The sequence below is a fragment of the Micromys minutus genome, assembly GCF_963924665.1.
Source record: "Micromys minutus genome assembly, chromosome: 15".
Taxonomy (NCBI): domain Eukaryota; kingdom Metazoa; phylum Chordata; class Mammalia; order Rodentia; family Muridae; genus Micromys; species Micromys minutus.
In genome coordinates, this window is record NC_137984.1 from 14508267 (window position 1) to 14530430 (window position 22164).

General features: G+C 41.0%; 2 protein-coding genes across 2 annotated transcripts; both read right to left on the reverse strand.

The window, feature by feature from the left end:
* Positions 1 to 4793: 4793 nt before the first annotated feature.
* On the reverse strand, positions 4794 to 9060 carry LOC308430229 (fatty acid-binding protein 9; the record flags this gene model as incomplete). The annotated part of the gene is made up of 4 exons (XM_080929373.1): positions 4794 to 4844; positions 5013 to 5114; positions 6477 to 6649; positions 8988 to 9060. The coding sequence occupies 4 exons, from the start codon at positions 9058 to 9060 to the stop codon at positions 4794 to 4796; spliced, it is 399 nt and encodes a 132-aa protein (XP_080785499.1).
* A 9058-nt stretch (positions 9061 to 18118) lies between these two features.
* On the reverse strand, positions 18119 to 21938 carry FABP4 (fatty acid binding protein 4). The gene is made up of 4 exons (XM_080929371.1): positions 21783 to 21938; positions 19403 to 19575; positions 18941 to 19042; positions 18119 to 18352 (listed from the first exon to the last, which is right to left on the reverse strand). The coding sequence occupies exons 1-4, from the start codon at positions 21853 to 21855 to the stop codon at positions 18302 to 18304; spliced, it is 399 nt and encodes a 132-aa protein (XP_080785497.1). The 5' UTR covers positions 21856 to 21938; the 3' UTR covers positions 18119 to 18301.
* Positions 21939 to 22164: the final 226 nt, after the last annotated feature.

Sequence of the window (22164 nt, forward strand, 5' to 3'; positions counted from 1 at the left end):
ATAATAGTCAAAACACCAAGTGCCCAAAGCAAAGAAAAAATATTAAACGCAGTAAGGAAAAAAGACCAGGTGACATATAAAGGCAGACCAATCAGAATCACACCCGATTTCTCAATAGAGACTATGAAAGCTAGAAGATCCTGGACAGACATCATGCACTCCTTAAGAGAGCACAGGTGCCAGCCAAAGCTGCTATACCCAGCAAAACTATCAATCACCATAGATGGAGAGACTAAGATATTCCAAGACAAAACTAAACTTACACAATATCTGACCACAAACCCAGCACTACAACGAATTATAATGGGGAAAACCCAATACAATGAGGGGAACTACATCTTAGTAAAAACAAGAAAACTCCCAAGCAAGAAAACCAAACGAAGAAAGACATACAGGCACAATTCAACCTCCAAAAGCAGAAATAGCAAGAAACAGCAAGTACTATTCCTTGATATCTGTTAACATAAAAGGACTCAATTCCCCAATAAAAAGACATAGGCTATCAGACTGGATACATAAACAAAACCCAGCATTTTGCTGCATACCGGAAACTCTTCTCAGAGACAAAGACAGACACTATCTCAGAGTAAAAGGTTGAGGAAAAAAAACTTCCAAGCAAATGGCCCCCAAGAAGCAAGCTGGAGTGGCCATTCTAATATCGAATAAAGTAGATTTTCAACCAAAAGTTATCAAAAAAGATAAGGAAGGACACTTTTTACTCATTACAGGGGAAATTTGTCAGGAGGAACTCTCAATCCTTAACATATATGCTCCAAATACAAAAGCACCGATATTCATAAAAGAAACCCTACTAAAGCTCAACAAATATATTGCGCCCCACACAATAATAGTGGGAGACCTCAATACCCCACTCTCACCAATGGACAGATCATAGAAACAGAAACTGAACAAGGACACAGTAAAACTAATAGAGGTTATGAACCAACTGGAATTAATAGATATCTACAGAATATATCATCCTAAAACAAAAGAATTCACCTTCTTCTCAGCACCTTATGGCACCTTCTCAAAAATTGACCACATAATCGGTCACAAAATGAGCCTCAATAGATATAAGAAGATTGAAATACTCCCATGCATCCTCTCAGATCGCCATGGTCTAAGGCTGGTCTTTAACAGCAACAAAGACAACAAAAAGCCCACATACACATGGAAACTAAACAATGCACTATTAATTGATAGCAGGGTCAAAGAAGAAATAAAGAAAGAAATTAAGAATTTTCTAGAATTCAGTGAAAATGAAAACACAACATACCCAAACCTATGGGATTCAATGAAAGCAGTACTAAGAGAAAAACTCATAGCTCTGAGTGCTTCCAAAAAGAAACGGGAGAGAGCATACATCAGCAACTTGACAGCACAGCTGAAAGCTCTAGAATAAAAGGAAGCATATACACCCAAGAGGAGTGGACAGCAAGAAATAATCAAACTTAGGGCAGAAATAGACAAAATAGAAGCAAAAAGAACCATTGAAAGAAACAACAAAACCAAGAGCTGGTTCTATGAGAAAATTAACAAGATTGATAAACCCTTAGCTAGACTAACTAGACAGCATAGAGAGAGTATCCAAATTAACAAAATCAGAAAGGAAAGTGGAGAAATAACAACTGAAACTGAGAAAATTCAAGAAATCATCAGATCCCACTACCAAAGCCTATACTCAACAAAGATAGAAAACCTGGAGGAAATGGATAAATTCCTAGACAGACAGAAGATACTAAAGTTGAATCAGACCAGGAAATCACCTAAATAATCCCATAACACCTAAAGAAATAGAGGCAGTCATCAAAAGCCTCCCAACCAAAAAAAGCCCAGGTCCAGATGGGTTCAGTGTATAATTTTATCAGACATTTATTGACGACACAATACCAATACTCTCCAAACTATTCCACAAAATAGAATCAGATGGAATTCTACCTAACTGATTTTTTGAGGCTATAATAACCCTTGTTCCTAAACCACACAGAGACCCTACAAGAAAAGAGAACCTCAGACCAATCTCCCTTATGAACATTGATGCAAAAATACTCAACAAAATCCTTGCAAACCAAATCCAAGAACACATCAAAACAATCATTCACCATGATCAAGTAGGTTTCATCCCTGGGATGGAAAAATGGTTTAACATACAGAAATGCAACAATGTAATCCACCATATAAACAAACTAAAAAAAAAACCCATATAGTTGTCTCAATAGATGCTGAGAAAGCATTTGACACAATTCAGCACCCCTTCATGTTAAAAGTCGTGGAAAGAACAGGAATAAAAGGCCTATACCTAAACATAATAAAAGCAATATACAGCAAACCAACAGCCAACATCAAACATAATGGTGGGAAACTTGAAGCAATCCCACTAAAACCAGGGACTCGACAAGGCTGCCCACTCTCCACCTACCTATTCAACATAGTACTGGAAGTCCTGGCCAGAGCAATTAGACAGCAAAAGGAAATCAAAGGGATACAATTTGGAAAGTAAGAAGTAAAAACATCACTATTTTCAGATGACATGATAGTGTACTTAAGCGACCCCACAAATTTCACCAGAAAACTCCTACAGCTGATAAACAAGTTCAGCAAAGTGGCTGGATATAAAATTAGCTCAAACAAATCAGTAGCCTTCCTATATTCAAAGGACAAATATGTGGAGAAAGAAATTAGGGAAAAGATACCCTTCACAATAGTCACAAAAACCAAGAAATACCTTGGTGTGACTCTAACTAAGCAAGTGATGGACCTATATGACAAGAACTTCAAACCTCTAAAGAAGGAAATCGGGGAAGATCTCAGAAAATGGAAAGATCTCCCATGCTCATGGATTGGAAGGATCAACATTTTAAAAATGGCCATCTTACCAAAAGCAATCTACAGATTCAATGCAATCCCCATCAAAATTCCAACCCAGTTCTCCATTGAGTTGGAAAAAGCAATGTGCAATTTTTTCTGGAATAACAAAAGACCTAGAATAGTGAAATCCATCCTCAACAACAAGAAAACATCTGCAGGAATCACTATCCCTGACCTCAAGCTATATTACAAGGCAATTGTGCTGAAAACTGCATGGTACTGGTACAGAAATAGGCATGTGGACCAATGGAATAGAATAGAAGATCCATAAATGAGCCCTCATGTATATGGTCACCTGATTTTTGACGAAGGAGCTGTAAACATTCAATGGAAAAAGGACAGCCTATTCAACAAATGGTGCTGGTCCAACTGGCACTCAACATGCAGAAGAATGAAAATAGACCCTTTCTCATCTCCTTGTACAAAGCTCAAGTGCAAGTGGATCGAAGATCTCCACATTAAACCAGGTACACTGAAACTATTAGATGAGAAAGTAGGGAAAACCTTAGAACACATAGGTACAGGAGAAAATTTTCTGAACAGAACACCAATGGCTCGAGCTCTAAGGTCAAAGATTAACAAATGGGACTTAATGAGATTGCAAAGTTTCTGTAAGGCTAAAGACATTGTCAAGAAAACAAAACGGCAGCCAACAGAGTGGGAAAAGACATTTACTAACCCCACATCAGATAGAGGCCTAATATCCAAGGTATACAAAGAACTCAAAAAGCGAGACACCAGAGAATCAAACAACCCTATTAAAAAATGGGGTACAGACTTAAACAAAAAGTTCTCAATCAAGGAATATGGAATGGCTGAGAAACATCTAAGGAAGTGCTCAACATCCTTAGCCTTCAGGGAAATGCAAATCAAAACAACCCTGAGATTCCACCTCACACCAGTCAGATTGGCCAAGATCCCAAACTCAGATGACAGCAGATGCTGGCGAGTCTGCGGAGAAAGAGGAACACTTCTCCACTCTTGGTGGGGTTGCAAGCTAATACAACCACTCTGGAAATCAGTTTGGCAGTTCCTCAGAAAAATGGACATAGTACTACCTGAAGACCCAGTTATTCCACTTCTGGGCATTTATCCCAGAGACGCTCCAACTTACATCATAGATACATGCACCACAATGTTCATTGCAACTGTATTTATAATAACCAGAAGCTGGAAAGAACCCAGTTGTCCTTCAGTAGATGAATGGATACCAAAATTGTGGTATATTTACACAATGGAGTACTACTCAGCTATCAGAAACAATGACTTAACCAAATTCTTAAGAAAATGGCTGCATCTAGAGAATATCATCCTGAGTGAGATAACCCAGTCACAAAAGAACAGACATAATATGCAGTCACTGATAATGGGATACTAACCCCAGAAAGCTTTGAACACCATAAAAACAACTCACAGACTGTGTCAAGTTCAAGAAAAAAAAAGAATATATTTTAATTAAAAAAGAACTGTATCACATCTACCTTTCCTTCCTACAACCCCTCCCAGTTTCTCTCCCATCCCCTCAAACTAATACCCTCTTTTCCTATATTATTGTTACATATATACATATGTGTATGTATATGTACCCACAAATACTTAATTACAACCTCAAATATTGTATTTGTATACTTCTATGCAAAAATGTACATGTATCTTTGTTTCTTAAAATAAAGCTTTTCAATAAAAAAAAGAAAAGGAAAAAGCAAAATAAACAACAACAACAACAACAACAACAACAACAACAAAAAGATGCGCAGATCATCACCTTCATTATCAAACAGCTAGAAAACACAACATTTCAATTAGTGCCTTTATTGAGAAAATTTTACGCTGGTGACGTTTTAAACTCACTGTCCCTGGGGCTGATTTTCTTTAGCAGCAAGTTCTCTGTGGTGGCCAAGTTCTTGCTGGTGTTTCCCCTTCTGCTACACCCTTTCGTAGATCCTAGTGCTGACAACATTGTTCATGGCGCACTCCTGAAGGGAGAGAGCTGTTAGATGTGACTGCTTTCAGGTTAGACCTGCTCTTTCGTCTTTCTGCAGAAGAAGCCCTCGATTCAGCCACAGAGACAGATGAACTGGGTGGGCAGTCGCTCCAATATATATATATAAATATTTAAACATGTAAACATAGGGAACACTCACCACTACCATTTTTCCATCCATAATTTTTCTTTTAATTGTTGTCTGTTTGCCAAGCCATTTTTGGACCTGAATCATTGATCCACCTTCAAAAGTTATAAGGCTCTATAAATGCAGACAGTGGTTAGAAGGAGTTAGCCAGGAGTTAGCCAGCACGTTGTACCAATTACCGCCCTAAATGTCTACCTTTTAACTTCAAGTCTGAAATCCTGTCCTCCACACTGCTCAACTCAATTCCTGTTATGTTTTAATGCAGTCATTTTGGAAGTCCCATGAGATGACTAAATTCATGTTCTCAGAGGCAAGAATTTCTAAGCTATTTAATTAACCTTCATAATTGTCCTAGCCTATATGATCTTCCATACAGTAACAAAAGTTGGGGGAAGGTGAGGAAGGAGTACCATGTGCTAGATTTACATCTGTAACTCTGGTACTTGGTGGTGAGAAGCAAGGGAATCTTTTTTTTTTTTTAAAACAACTTTATTTTACAAAGCAAAGATAAATGTACAGATTTTAAACATTTTTTGCTTAAAATTATACATTTTTGTCAGTACTTTTTTTCAGATTTTAACATAATTTTTACATAAAACTATATGAATATATTTTTTAGTCAGTGCTTGATTTTTTTCAAGGTTTGACTGGTGGGGTTGCAAGCTAATACAACCACTCTGGAGATCTGTCTGGCGATACCTCAGAAAATTGGATATAGTACTACCTGAAGACCCAGCTATTCCACTTCTGGGCATATACCCCAGAGACACTTTAATACACTACAAAGATATATGCACCACAATGTTCATAGCGGCTCTATTTATTAGCCAGAAGCTGGAAGGAACCCAGATGTCCTTCAGAAGATGAATCGATACAAAAATTGTGGTACATATACACAATGGAATACTACTCAGCCACCAGAAACAATGACTTAACCAAATTCTTAAGAAAATGGCTGCATCTAGAGAATATCATCCTGAGTGAGATAACCCAGTCACAAAAGAACAGACATAATATGCAGTCACTGATAGTGGGATGCTAACCCCAGAGGCTTGCACTCCCCCAGAAACAACTCACAGACTTTATGAAGTCCAAGAAATAAAGAAAACAAAACAAAACAAAAAAAATATTTACAAAACAAGAAAACTTTAACTATTTCCATGTTACATTTTGTTTTACATGTACTTTAGCTCATTGTAACTATTAAGAGAATCTTAAGTTGCAGGCCAGCCTAGGCTCTGTAGAAAGGTCTTGTCTCAAACCGCAGCAACAAAAAGTAAGGGCATTTTAGCTCCATTAAGCTATCTGAATAACTAGCAAAAGATTGACTTTATGTATGTGCAGATTTTAAACAAGCCCAACCAGAATTAGCAGTAAATGAACTGAATTAAATTGAACCAATAAAATAGACTGAACGAACCATACCTAGCCACCTATTTTCCTCAGTGGTTGGACACAGAAAGAGTTCCAACTAACCTTCACTTTGCGGTTGTCAGCAGTGGTCTCTTCAAATTCTTCCCCTAACCTGAAGGAGATCTCCGTGTTCCTAGATGCACTTCCTGCTTGGATGTCCATCCTTTCCCCATTGAAACTAATACTAACACTTGGCTTTATTAAACATTCAACTTTCCGGGGTTCACATTCCACTCCTGGGGGACAAAGAAAAAACACGCCTTATTCACCCATTTAGGAAGATATGTCAAGCACCATTTGGACACCGGCTCTTAAAGAATGCTTCCTAACTAACACACAGCCTTATTTCTTCCCAGACAAGTTCTTATTATGTAGCCCCAGGCCAGCCTTGAGGTCAAGGTCCTCCTGACTCTGCTCAGATTTGCAGATGCGAACTGCCTACCACGTCCAGCCGCGACGTCTTCTTTGATGTTTTCTGTAATCTCTAGAACAAGCCAAGGTACAACTAGTAATTTTGCTATCTTGAGAAGCCAAATTCACTTTCTCCAACTTCTGTGCTTAATGTGAAGTGTGGATTTGCAGGATGGCTTTCAAGGGAGCGAGTGCTTGCGCCTAGCCTTGTGGAAACTTGCAAAGACAGTACAGGCCTTGGTGCTCTGGGGACTTTGTCAATGTTACCATTCACAGTAGGGAGATAGATGCTGACGTTTCTCTCTGAATGCATAGAGAAGTCTCCTGCCCACTCCTGCTGTGGATGCAGCATGTAGGAAATATGCTTCTCCCTATAGGAAAACAGATCTGTGGCTCTCGAGGAAGAGTGAGGTGGTCAAAATCTGGGCTCCAGCCTTGACACTTGACAGCTCCGCTCTCTTTTGAGTCTGCATAGTAAAATGTGGATGACTTGAGCCCTCCTCACCCTTGCTTTGGAAGAAAGCACAAAAGGCTTTGAAGGGCCCCAGAGCAGTGTAAGGTTTCATTTGCTCTTCCCCCTTGCTTCCAGCTCCTAGTCAACACAGTGCCATTCTGGCTGTATGTTTAAACTACTCCCATTCCTTTCCCCCTCCATGTTTATGTGTGTGTGTGTGTGTGTGTGTGTGTGTGTGTGTGTGTGTGTATGTATGTATGTATGTATGTGTGCATATATATGCATGTATAGATACACAAATATAAATGTGTGTATATATATGTATATGTGTGTATATGTATATTACAGATATAAAAATATAAATGTGTATATATATATGTATATATGTGTGTATATATGTATATAGGCATGTATATATATACAGAAATATAAATGTATAATATCTATTTTTTTCATACAGGTCTCTCTATGTAACCAGGCCAGACTTGAACCCTCTGTCTTCCCGACAGATCCGTGGAACAACTGAGACTGTAGGTTTGCACTGCTACATCCACCCCCAAGTTTCTTATACGCCCTCAAGTTTTTATTCAAAACAAATCTGTCTATATGAAAATTTCTTTATTACTTCCTGCTATCTTTGGGAGAAGGGCAAGTATTATATTTATGATCATGTTAACTTATTAAAGGGGAAAGCATTACTGTTTCACTGCTGAGAATAAGTAAATATATTAATGATTGTAAGCAATCACTGGTCATTCTAGGCAAAATGTAAAAATGGGGGAAAATCTACATTTCTTACGGTTTGTTTTGATAAAAGAGGTTGTTAACAATTATGAAAACTAAACTGACTGTTGTTCCAGGATTCGCAGAGAGGTGTAGCTTGTTATAGCTTGTTATAGCTCATGGTTGACTGCAGAGCTTCAAGTCCACCAGACAGACCCATTCTTCTGCGAGACCGCCAATGGTGAGATGGTCAGTCAGTAAAGAAAAGTCATTTTATTTCTCCCCTCAAATGGAAAACCTTCAAAACCACGTATTAAATAGTTGTCATACATGAGTGAACGGTCTAGAAAATTCTACACTCCAAATTGGTGGCTCTCAATTTGTGGACTGCAACTCCTTCAGAGGTCAAATATCAGATATTCTGCAAATCAGATATTCACATTATGATTCATAACAAATTATGGTTACGATATAGCCACGATTATGTTTGGTGGCCATGACAGCATGGGGAACCGCATTAGGGGGTCCCAGCGTTAGGAAGGTTGAGAACCCCTGTCGAAAATGTTATTTGTTGCTTTTGTGTTTCTAAATTTATAATTAAAGTAAATCTCCAAACAAATTCAATCCATAAATTAATTACAACAATTCATTTACACAAATTTTGGGGTCGAACAAAAGTTGCTCGATGAAATGATCCTGCTAAGGAGAAATCTGAACAGCTCAGCATCGTCAGATCTTCCACCGGGGTCCTGGTAGGAGCACGTAGCCCATAAACTCAGAGAGTGAGCCTTAAGCCAAGTTCATAGTTTTTAATGTTAATTATTAGTTATTATCATTAAAATAAATATTAATAATAAGCAGACCTATAGACTTCATCTCATACGCGTACAGCTCAAGGTCACTAAAAGAAAATCATTTAAAACTTCATCGTGAGGTACAAAAGCCTCTTGCCACCAAAACCCGACTCCCGAGATGTTGTCTCTCACCCAGTTCTTTCACATAATTCTCGAAGTTTTCGCTGGAGACGAGTTTCCAGGTGCCTAAGAAGGGCTCAATCATCGTGCACAGCTTTCTGGGCAGATGAGGCACTCACAACCGAAAACCACGAAGTGTGGGCATCGCTGTGCCGCCCGCCGGCCCCTTCCTTCAAAGAACATCTTTGTCACGTGGCATTCCTGAAGTGGCCAATGGGCTGCCAGGAATCTGAGATTCCAGGCACCGGCGGTGAGATTCCGGGCACCAGCAGTTAGCTCCTTCTGTATGCCATCAACAGAAACTCACCTGCAAAACTCAATTCAGGGAGCCTCTCTAAGCTTCTAGCAACGTGATTTATGCCCAGGAGTCACCTGATAAATCTTACTTGCCCAGTGGAGGCACTGTCAATGGAGACCAGATTTTAAACACTAAATGCTGACTATCCTTGAGGGGATATCTGACAAATGTCTAACGAACACCAAATCAGAAGCTTGCCCACCTCAAGGACTTCCTTGCTCGGTCTGACTCAGCTATTTTATTTTTTGTTTGTGCAAGTCATGGTGTGAAAACTCGGCCTTCAGCAGCAGAGTATTGTCCCTTCCCTTGCTTGCAGGGTTGATGTATTCATATTGTTAATGCAATTCAAAGCGCCTACAGTTGCTTGGAGTGAGGTTTAGGTTATTATTAACAGTATCATTTTTGTCAATCGAGGATAGGTGGGGACTGGGAAGAAAGGTGGCAATTATTACTGAGTAAAGCTTCGTGATGTGTGACACTTCAAAAGGAGAGATACAGTGAAGTCAGTGCCTAGAAAACTCATCTTTTATGTTTACAAAATAAACTTTTCTCTGTTTCTCTGTGTGTCTCTCTCTTTCTATCTCTGTCTCTTTGTCTCTCTGTCTCTCTATCTCTGTCTCTCTGTATCTGTCTCTCCTTGTCTATCTCTGTCTTTCTGTTTCTGACTTGCTCTGCCTTTCTCTGTCTCTGTTTCTCTCTTTGTCTCTCTGTCTCTGACTTTCTCTGTCTCTGTCTCTGTTTCTCTCTGTCTCTGACTCTCTCTGTCTCTGTCTCTGTCTCTGTTTCTCTCTGTCTCTGTCTCTGTTTCTCTCTGTCTCTGACTCTCTCTGTCTCTGTCTCTGTTTCTCTCTGTCTCTGACTCTCTCTGTCTCTGACTCTCTCTGTCTCTCTGTCTCTGTCTCTCTCTGTCTCCCTCTCTCTGTCTGTCCCTCCCTCCTCTATGTAGCCCTAGCTGCCCTCAAATTAGCAATCCTCCTGACTCAGCCCCTCAAGTGTTAGGATTACAGATGTGCTACACCATGGCTGGTTTTCAAAATCATTTTTGTGTTAAAAACTGCAATTTTAGATGGTGCAGTTTTGTAAAGTTTGTAAGGGTGAGGGAAAGAATGATGCCCGAGATCTATAGTCTAAAAAGCAAAGGAGGTCAGCAGGAAGTTAGAGCTTTGCGCTCTGCATGCCAAGCACGTGAAGTAGGTTCACGGGTCCCAAGTTTTCTACCAAACACTGATTGAACGGATGGGTGTTGCTGCTGCTAATTACAACTGTTTGAAAGCTGGAAATTTAGATGGTCAGAGACAAGAAAGTGACCTGCCCTGTGACTCTGAGGACTATCTTTTCATCCTGGTGCATGAAGGCATCTCTTTACATACAAAGCAAACAAGAGAAACGATTCGGGACAAAGACTCGCCTCTGAAGGAAAGGTAGTCAGAGACGCGGGATGTGTTATATCTTTGTGAACTGAAGAGTTATTCAGCTATCCAGGAGGGCAGAAGGCAAGCAAGACCTCAGCAAATATCATGCTAAGTGCCTCAAAGGGCAATGACAGGGTCAGTTTCAAATGCAGATCTGCCCTATGGGATGAATTTGCATTACTGCTTGCATCTGTGTTCTCCATACACACACACACACACACACACACACACACACACACACATATATATATATATATATATATGCACATATATATACACATATGTGTGTGTGTCTGTGTCTGCGTGTGTATCGGTACACGTTGGCTGGTGGGGTAGTGGGACAAAAGTCACCATGTGAGCAGCTTTCTTTGTTACTCTCCTGATAATTGATTCAGAAGTGAATCCCTTTGAGACCCCATTTTGTGTGTGTGACAAAAGGGACAAGTCACATTTCTAGCTTCTGTAAGATTCCCCACGGGAGGGAGTCAGAGGGAAAACGGCCTGGAATCTTCCTCCACACACTAAGGTTTCTCCTGTGATACACCTGGCATACATTGTGGTGTAAATTCAAATTTGGAGCCAGAACCAAATTTGTGACCTCATAGTGTCATTGCTACTTAATAGTCTTGTGCCTAAGATCTGTCGCTTGATGATAAAGCTTTGTTGATACACCTTTGTAGATAGATAACTTCGTGACATGGTTGATGTGGCTCTAGCCAATTACTTGCATTGCAAGCAGCTAATTTCATGCACACAATCTACCCACCTTCACAGACCCCACTCTCGTGTGTGATAATCCGGTTTAGAACTTTTCACTACCTATGATAGCACATTTATACCTTAGAAAGAAGTATATTAGAGCTCATAGCTTATAGGTTTGCATTTCTATTGGATATCTGAGAGCAAATGTAAAAATGAAGCAAGATAATACTCTGGACTCATTTCTATTCCTAAGACAGCATCTGGTTGTATACAATGCTATAGGTATTAGGCAACGCTTTTATAAATGAGTAACAAAAGAAAGGGGGAGGTGCTAAAGACAGTTTTAGGACCTGGTGCTTCTCTGGTACTGGAATAAGCTCTTCTGGTTCCCACTGGATAGAGGGTTGATTCCGCAGAACCACAATACCTTACAAAACACAGCTTAAGCAATGAGTGATTTCTTTTGGCTCTCAGTCTCAGAAGGTTTAGTCCGTGATGGGGAGGAAAAATCAGTTTAGCTCCCAGTGGTGGGAATATGTAGGCAGTGGCTCAATACATCTCAGTAGATCGGGAAGAACATAAGAGCAGGAGCTTGGGGCCAGCTTAATGGGCTCCACAGACCCATCCCTGCATTTGCCAGCCAGGATGCACTTCCTGAAATTACACAGCCTCTCAAACAGCCATTGTGATGTTTGAGAACATTACAATACCTGGGCCTGGAGAGGACAAGTGAGAGTCGAACCACAAGTTTTGTACTTGGCTTCCAAAAGCTCACGACCATCTCTTCATGCAAATTGCATTTCATCCAACTTCAGAGATCCCAAAGCTTTTGCATGGTGCAGGATTCTGAAATCTAAACGCTGAGACTGGGGACGATGCTTTAGCTATAAGCCCCCACCTACTTCCAGAATACAACAGCCCAGTGTAAACATTGTCATTTGGAGACATACACAACAGACAAAAAGGATGGAGTCAAAGCAAGGTCCCATAGTTCTGTGTCCAGTATCTAGGGCTCTGTGGTATGAATCCCAGCAGACATAGAAGCTCCAAGCTCATAGCCTGGCTATCTGTAGCACACAGTGGCCAGCATTTTAGAAGCTGTCATCTATGGTGGCCTGTAAGTTTCATCAGCAGGTACTTTACATTCCTGGTACCTCTAAAGCAACATGTCCTCCGTTGCAACTGTATGGATTACTGCTTGCATGGTTTTGACTATTTCAGGGACTCTCCCTCTCCCTCCTCTCTCCCCTCTCTCTCTCACACACACATATACATATACATATATACATACAGAGAGAAAGAGAGAGAGATCATATATTATATATTTTTATGCAGGTTTATTTTGCCTAGCCTATCTTTAAAATTCATCCATGTCCTTTTTAGCCTCTCAATATGTCCTTTCTTTTTTTAAATAGAGAGGAGGAAGGAATGGAAGTACAGAAGAGGGAATATAGGAATACAGCACTAAAGGTCATTTGTAAAGCCATATAGGTGCCTACTGCTGTAGAAGCTTCCCACAGAATATACACACAGAAAAGGAATCTAAATGGATTCACCAAACCAGAGGGAAGCTGATGCCCCCACCCCGATACCTTACGCTACCAAGTAAAACTTCAGGGTCCAGGAATGAGTTACATCGTATTAGGCCAAAGGGACCCCTGAGAAAATTCCAAATATCACAGACTGTTCTCAGGGCTATTAGTTGTACCCCACAACCTGCTAGGAAGACTTTATTGCTGAAAACCACACTTGCTTATGTCACTGAAATGGAGAGGTTGTGCTCCTGCCTAACATGGAGGTTAACCGCCCTTGGCTTGCATACTAGGCACTGGAGGGTGTTCTATATGTCACTAGAGACAAAAGATGAATCTGGCTCCAAACCCTGGGAGTTACCTGAGGACACACGTGTGTGACAGTAGCACAGCACACAACCACTTTTTAAATTGGATTTAAGGCCCACTCCATGAGATGAAACCTACATCTGATCCTGCTAAAGCGGCCAAGAACTTGAGACTGGATAATTCATGGGCCTAAGGAAAAACCTACTACTATTATTCTATGTAATTCAAGGGCCTAGGGTCAAACCGACTATTATTGGTCTACTAAAGGAACTTATCACTAAAATGGTTCATCAGGGCATGTTTGCTATTGGTCATCAGCAAAGCAGCCTCCTTGCAGTAAACGGGAACTAACCAGAGACTAACAGACGGACAATGTTCAGAGGATGAGAGACTTTAGTCCTAGATAGGATGTCTTCGCTTAAGCCCCTCTCATAGCTCAGGAACCTATGCAGAGGAGGCAGGAAGGTCGAGAGAGCTGGAGTGGTGGAGGACACCGAGGGAACTGTGTCTTCCAGATGCGCATGCAGACTTGGAGACGGGGATGGCGCACACCAGACCTGCACAGGTTTGGGACACACAAGGTTCCAGCACTGAGAAGAGAAACTGGACATGAGGTCCCACCTCTAAGAGGCTACCTGCACTTGACACCTACAAGCCAAAGGAAAATCAGTTTTCTCCAATGGAGTCTCACAAGGTAGGTATGTGAACCACACTTTAGTGCACAGCCCGTACCTAGGAAGGGTTGGCCGACACAAAATGAGCTCAATGGTAATTTTTCGTTTTAGTCTTAGTGTATTTTGCTTGCTTTGATTTTTGATTTTGTGGTTCTAGGGTTTTTGGCTTTTGTTTCCTGTTTGTTCTGTTGTTTAAAAAAGAGAAGAATATAAATATGGGTGTGGGGGGGTCTGCAGGATTGAGGGAAGGATAAGACATGATCAAAATACGTGTATAAAATGTCTTCAATAAAAAGATTCATTACTGTCTTATACACAGAAACTTTCCCTCCTCTATGTGGCTGACTACAGTGGTTTCATTGTGTGTATGTGCCTGTGTGTGCCTAGTCATATGGACATAAGTTGCTCATCCCTTTACTTGCTGGTGGACATTTGTCTTTTACCTATTGCTAATGACCTTTTATGAGTGTTATTTGTAATCCTGCTTTGGCTCTGCTGACCCCCACAGTAATTCTTTGGATGTCTTTTGAGGACTTATGTCATGTCTGGTGACGGGTGCGTCATTATGCGTTCTCGTCAACAACTCACAGATCTCCAGTTCCTCTTTCGAGCAGACTTTTTCCATTTCTTTTCGAGTCCTGGTTTTTATTGTTGTTGGTATTGGAAACTGGGCATTTACATCTCTAACTGTCAGACTGAAGCAAGTTCTTGGAAAGAATCTGCTTTTCCTCAAAAGCAGAAGCTCCTCGCTTGAGTCCTGCAGATGCCTGGTGAGTGACTCGCCACACCTGACACTTGGCATCAGTACCTTCGATTTTACTTACCCCCTTTGCCTTGGGTCCCATTCCTCTTCAACTCTCTCTATAGAACTTTATAAATATTAATGTGTGCCAGTGACAGTCAGCAGTCAGTTTGCACATCTAGCACGTCTGGTATAATGTCTAGAAGGGTCTTGTCATTGCCATAAGCTTAAAGTAAACTTGGGTTCCAAGACCAGTTTTGCCTCTCAGACGGATCACTCTAGGAAGAGATCACCCTAATTAGGAGCAGTTTGAAAAAGATGGTTAAGCCGCCTCCTAAACAAATACAGTCCTAAGGATTGTCACACTGCCCCTTCAACTGGTAAGGACTTGACTGAAGTCACCTTGCATTGCAGACCCAGGAGTGAGATCATTTCCAATCAGTGAGCCCCTTGAACAAGAGGGCTTTGTTATGTGTAATACTTACTCTGCCTCAGATTTTCCTCAGTTTACAGCTTAGGCTCAGATCCATACAACTGAAGATGAACCATGACGCTCACCATCCCCGCCTTTACCAATATGGCCGTATTGATCGCATTGTTTTCCTGCCTTTCTACAATTAGTTTTTCATCTGATTTCTGACTTGCGTGCCAGCCCCAATGTTGAGACCTGGATCAGAATCAACCCCTTGCTCTAGGGCTCTGATAACCATACCATGGATTTTCTTTAGCCAAAGAAGGAGGGGCCTACAGCAGGGTATGTGTGTGTGTGTGTGTGTGTGTGTGTGTGTGTTTGTGTGTGTGTGTGTGTGTGTGTGTGTGTGTGTGTGTGTAAAACAATGGCTAATGGCCTCTGTGAGCAAGCTCTGTAACTTCAGCTGCAGGTATCAATAAAGACACACTTCCAGAGCCTGAGAGACATCTCCGTGAGTAAAGGAACTTGTTCCCAAGATAATAACCTGAGTTAGATCCCTGGGATGCACATGGCCAAGAATCAAGTTGTTCTCTGAGCTCCACACACTTACTGTGGCATATAAACACGTGTGACTATTCACACACACACACACACACACACACACTACATTTTAAAAGAAAAATAAAACAAATCCACAGTATTTGTAAAACTGGATACTATGGTCCATGCCTGCTGTTTTAGGATGTGTACAAACTGCTCCAGAGATTTGTGCCCACTGGATTCCTGTGGACTGGAAAGTAGGTCTGGTCCTCTGTCTATCACCATGTTATTCACATAATAGATGCTCAGAAGATGAATGGCTGTAGACTGCAAAGAGGGCAGGTAGACAGTAATATCAACACGAGTGTACACTTCATGCTCTATTAGCACACACCAATTAAACATCAGTTGCCCCTGTATTAAGATCTGAGCGATACTGACCTCCATGTATCATGTATCTCCGTTTATCATGTACTTTCTATTGGGCCTTTTCAACATTGCAAGAAATTCATACTGGAGACATTCTTCCAAGGTGATTGTTGTCTGCAAGGGGAGGCCAATTTCTGGGGCCCCCCTTGGCTATCTCCCAGAATCTACTTGAACTCTGTCTCTTTGGGTTTTGTTACCACTGATGTCTTCCAGGATAACTGCCAAACTTTATAACCCTACAGCCATGTTTCTCTTTGTCGTAGTGCTCTGAACTCTGAGCCTCCATCTTCTCATCTCCATGGAGATAGCTCCTCCCATCAGATCTGGGGATCACTAATACAATCCTGCAGGGTGCCAGACTCCATAGTTTGTTCTTAACAATCACTGATTTGCCAAGCCTTGCTCTAAGCAACTCTAGTCAACACAGGTAGTGGGTCTCACTATTTTTTTTTAATCCTTGTACCCAGGCGCCTTCCCTTTTAGTCCCTTATGTGTTACCTCTAAACCATGGTGTTGCGTATGCAGTAGTTGTGCAGAAAATGAACAGCTGTAGAAGTGTGTGTCAAAGAAGATGTCACAAAGATAATGCTTGCAGCATGCATTTAATACAGCTTGTGTTTTTAATAACATGTATCACGTGCACATATTGGTTGAGGTCAGTGTTACTTATTATGATATTTGAACATAATACAATCCTCACTTTCTCCTCACCCCAAGCAATCTCTTCCCCACACCCAGGTTGGCTTTCCTTTAACTTCCCCATTTAAGATGGGACATGTGACACTTGTTTTTTTTCTGTGTCTGCTTCTGTCACTCAGCATGCTCTCCAAACTATAGATCTCCCTGTACTCTACACTCAAAGGATTTTTGTTTTACCACAAAATATAAAGCTCATGAATTAGGAATTTTACTCTATACATGCAAAACCTCATTGTAGAGGTGTTCACGCCTCCCACAAAAGAGGCACGCAATACACACATACACACCTCTACACACATACACTAGGAAACCAGACTGCTGTGTGTGTGTGTGTGTGAATGTTACAAACCTGCTTTATGTTTATATGAACATGAGTTTTAAACTTCACTGTTACTGTGTGTGTGTGTGTGTGCATACATTCCAAACATTACAATCAACATGCCTGTGTGTGTGCACTGGTATTTTTGATATAGAGATTCTAGGGAGGTTTTTAATTTGAGTAAAAACTACTGCTAATAATAATCATAACTTCCTAGAAACTACTGAGTAACACTGCATACTTATTCATGAAGAAACATGTCACATGCTCCTAGTGTGAATGTCTGAATGGCGGGATGTCTACATGGCTTCTGTGGTTTGGTGTGTTTCCTGAAGGTTCAAGTCCTGGAAGCCTGGCCCCTCCCCCAGCATAGTATGTGAAGGTGCTGGAGCATCAATGGATGGGACTCACTGGCAGGTTGTTCAGTAGGTGTGGGGGAGCAGGACGGGCTAGCAGGTGAGGCTATTCTAGGGTGAGGTCAGAGGAACCCTTGGGTCTCGCAAGAATACATTGTTACAGATGACAGGAATGTTCCTCCCTATTCCTTATCAGGGAGCTGCCCTCTCTGGTATCAATTCCTGATGGTACCACCTACCAGGAGCTCAGCCAAATCTCGTGGGCTGCACTCTCTTGAGCATTCAGCCTTCAAAACTGGTAGCCAAGTAATTTCATTTCAGTATAAATAAACAGCCTCAGGATTGTTATGGTAATGAAGGACTGACTAAAATACCTGTTTTAGACTAAAAATCTCACACTCGCTGAGCATGGTGGTACATGTCTATAAACCCAGCAGCACAAGAGGCTGAGGCAGAAGAATTTCCATTCAAGACCAGCCTGGACTTAGTAAGAAACACACACACACACACACACACACACACACACACACACAAACACACTGTGTTTAGAATTACCCAAGGTCTTGTATGCTACAGCAGGGTTTAGACATTGGCTTTTCTATCATGCATCATTATGAAAGATTGTATACCAAAAGTAACAGTAATGTAATTTTTTTCTATTGTCTTCACTCAATCACGAGTACAAAATTAGGCACACAATAAAGATACCATTACACAACTTTCTAAGTTTAAAAAGGTTTTATTTAAGCAATATAACCATATCCAATAAAATCCAGCTTTAGGGAAAAATTAGTTGTTTGCTAATTAGTGGAAAATTGTATTTTGAAAAAAAACAAACAATAAATCCAACTGACAGTTGTAGAGTTTGATGCAAATTTCAGTCCAGGGTCTCTTCCCTTGGCTCATGCCCTTTCATAAACTCTTGTAGAAGTCACACCTTTCATGACACATTCCTAGACACAGACACAAAATTGACAGTGTCAGTCATAGAGATAGCAGCATGGATTTAATTTTTTTAAATCTCTTGGGCTTGGAAAAGAAATAATCAACAACAACAAATAAAAAAAAACCACAAAAAACCCGTGTGTTCTAGAATCTTATATTATATTGCACATCCATCCCCAAGTATAATAGGTTAGGGTGATACAAAGAGCAGGAAGATACAGGTCCTCCTCTCAGGGAGTGCTGTGAGCAGAAACACACAATACAGTCCCGTGAGAATGTTACCACAGAGAAAGCAGGAACTGCTTTCTAGGAGAAACGGTACATGGGTGGAGCCTGACTGCATGAAGGGGTGGAGCCTGACTGCATGAAGGGGTGGAGCCTGACTGCATGAAGGGGTGGAGCCTGACTGCTTGGGAGGGTTGGAGGTATAGTTCAGAGGGACAAAGCACATTATGTAAATGTGAGAACCAGCACTCAACCCTCAGCTCCAATAAACAAATACTACACATAAACCTTCTGTTCTTTAGAGCAGGTCTGTTTCCTAGAGGGCAGTAATGGTCCTGAGGCTCAGACACTACGTGTGCAGCAAAACTCACCACCACCAGCTTGTCGCCGTCTCGTTTTCTCTTTATGGTGGTCGACTTTCCATCCCACTTCTGCACCTGCACCAGGGCCCCGTTATCTAGGGTTATGATGCTCTGTGGGCACAGTGAAAAGAGATTGCAGTTTGCACATGGAGGTCAAAACTCAAACTGTAAACACAGAACCTGGGTTCACAGGACTATTCCGAGGTCCTTAGTAATTCGACGGGACAAGGACATAGTCCAGGACAAAAATAAAAAGAGAAACACATCTTGAAAAAACATGTAGAACTCATATATATGTGTATCTATTTATATATTCTGAATAGAAATAGAAAATAAAATTACGTCTTGAAAAGAGGATATGCTGTGAAAGAAATTAGACGACGAAATGTATTGTCGTGAAATCGCTTCTTGCAGGTTGTGGGGTTAGAAGCCTAGGCCCCCCTCACTCTGCCCAAGCCCCTTGTTCCTCACCTTCACTTTCCTGTCGTCTGCGGTGATTTCATCGAATTCCACGCCCAGTTTGAAGGAAATCTCGGTGTTTTTAAAAGTACTCTCTGACCGGATGGTGACCGAATCCCCGTTTACACTGATGATCATATTGGGCTTGGCCATACCGGCCACTTTCCTGGTGGCAAAACCCACTCCTGCAGGGAGGAAGAGAGCAATAGAAAACTTACGGCGTGTGAGCGATGACAAGGGCACCAGGGTGCTGGAGACTCCGTTGAAACAGGCTTCGGAGCTAAGCATGTTGTGCAAATCGCTAAATATATTCTTTCAGATTTCATCATTCATCCATATTTACTGTTAGCATGTTCTTGTCTGCCAAATACCACGCCCTCAGGAGAGCCGTCCTTAATTTCAACAAGCATGTATAAAGAGATTCAATCTTCATACCTTGATATGTGTTTTATACATATCAGTATATCTATAATATGATGATAATATATGTGTATATACTATCTCTATTTTTTATTTATGATTGAGGCACTATGACCATTTTATTCTTTCTTAATTATTAAAAGTTATATTTTTAAAAAATTAAGTCAAAGATCAGGCCTGATATACTGTTAATGTATTAAAAGGTCATCTATTTTGAGTGAACAAAAAAAAAATCACATTTCCCAACAATTGTTGCCAAGTTTAATTTTCTAGACTTCCTTCCCATATTACTCCCTAGTGAAATGAAAGAAAATTGATTAATTTCTCTAAAGTGAACAATGTCTTTTTCTTTTTTTTTTTTTTTAACATATCATGTCATTTTAGAATGGATAGTATTTTCAACAATAAGGAAAATTAAAGGGGACTCAGTATCTTTTGAACTCAAGAAATCAGAATTTCATTGTGTAGAATAGTTTGGAAACTAAGACTCTGTATCCAAGTCACTCGGGCTGTGAGCTTTGTTTGAGCTTTGTTTGTTTAGATGAATGAAACGCTTCCCCGTGGAGGGTGAACAGCTTACAGCCTAAGATGCTCTCCCTGTATATGTTACACGGCATCCTCCTGTGGCAGGGGCTCTGACTCCTTCAACACAAATGCTTAAATAAAGGCTATGTTTTTGATAAAGGTGACCAAAGGCTAGAACTAAGGATGAACTGAGAGCCATAGCACAAGGTAGATCATGCAGAGGGTGCTACTTGGTTCTCTGGGTAAACGTAGTCACAGTAAGGAAATGCTTTGTGTCTGCTCTGAGTCCTCAGTCTGCCAAAAGTACAGCATTTGGGACCTTCAATCAGCACAGGAAAGGGACACGACAATGGGAAAGGATTCCAGAGAGACCGAGCCGGAGACAAATGACAGCTCAGCTCGTGTCTTCATTCGTATTTGACTGCAGAAGCCAGTACCTGGCAACTCTGCCTCAATTACTGTCGTCGGCTCCACTGGGGAGACGTCTTACTGCCTTTAAATATGGGTCCCGAGAAACTTAAATAATGCTATTATAATTAAGAGATGAATGTTACTAGTATAAGACATTTCACAGTCACGAGCTAAAAGTGGCTCAAACCGTGGTGTTTCTGGCTCGGTGCACAGTAACTACCCCACTGAACAGTGAATAGTCGGTGGGCTTGCAGGTCAGCCATGCTGAAATTCCCGGGCGTCTTCTTATCTGCAGACAAGACACTAACACTGACGGACAGCCCACAGTGCCCACCATATAACTGAGAGAAGGTTAGGCCTTTGGAGGTTCAGGGGATTCTGTCCGAATGGAGAGCCTCTCTATGTTCTATATGTGTTCTTCGCGGGCCCCGCTTTCCTTATGAATTACTCACAAATCTATGATGTCACACCAATGACTGCTTAAGTCCTTGGGGAAAAATATCTCTGGAAGCCAAGCTTCTGTCCACAGTAAAATAATCACTACACATTCTCATGCCTTGACATTGAGACAGAAAAGAATTTGCTAAACTGCATTTTCCAACATGATTTTTTTTTCTAAGATGGGCATTATCGCCGCTTCAGTTTTAAGTAAAAGTTACCCCCATGCTTTTTTTAAAAAAAATAATAATAAAAATAAAAGAATATCTTTCTTATTAGATTATTGCAAATTTTTTTCACGTGAAAGGAGATGCTAGAAACAGGCGAAGGGCCAAAGGAGCCACAGAAAACACAGGCTTTCAATGAAGGCGACATCTGATCAGTCTACAGACTGAGAAAGATTTTCAGATTCTCCTTCAGTCTCTTCCCTGCTGGTTCACTGGAGGAGCAGGAGGTTGCAGCTTTGATTTAGAAAACTTCTAGGACAGACTTGTTCCTGTGGCTTCTACACCCTTTCTACAGAAAGCAGCGTTTCCTCTCGGCCACAGCACCCTCCCAAGCCCTCTCTCCCCACCTGGGGAAACCCCACAGAACTTACCTACTTCTTTCATGTAATCATCAAAGTTTTCACTGGACACGAGTTTCCAGGTTCCCACAAAAGCATCACACATTTTGTAAACCTTTGAGGAGTTCTCTTTCGGGTGAGAAAGCCTGCAGGATGGAGAAGGTGCAATGAACCTCCCGAGTCCAGAAAACTCACTTTTAAAGATGTCCCGACCATGTGACTGTAGGAGTGACCAATGGGGGACGACCCCAGATCATTTCCTTCATGACCAGACCCTGTATTTTTTCCTCTGAGTCATGTTTCTAACAGAAATTTCTCAACTTTGGTTCTCCCTGGCAACAATCTCTGGACTTAGAGTACAAATTATTTTTAACCATGAACAGAGTATTTTAAACGTTCCTGTTTTGATTGTTCA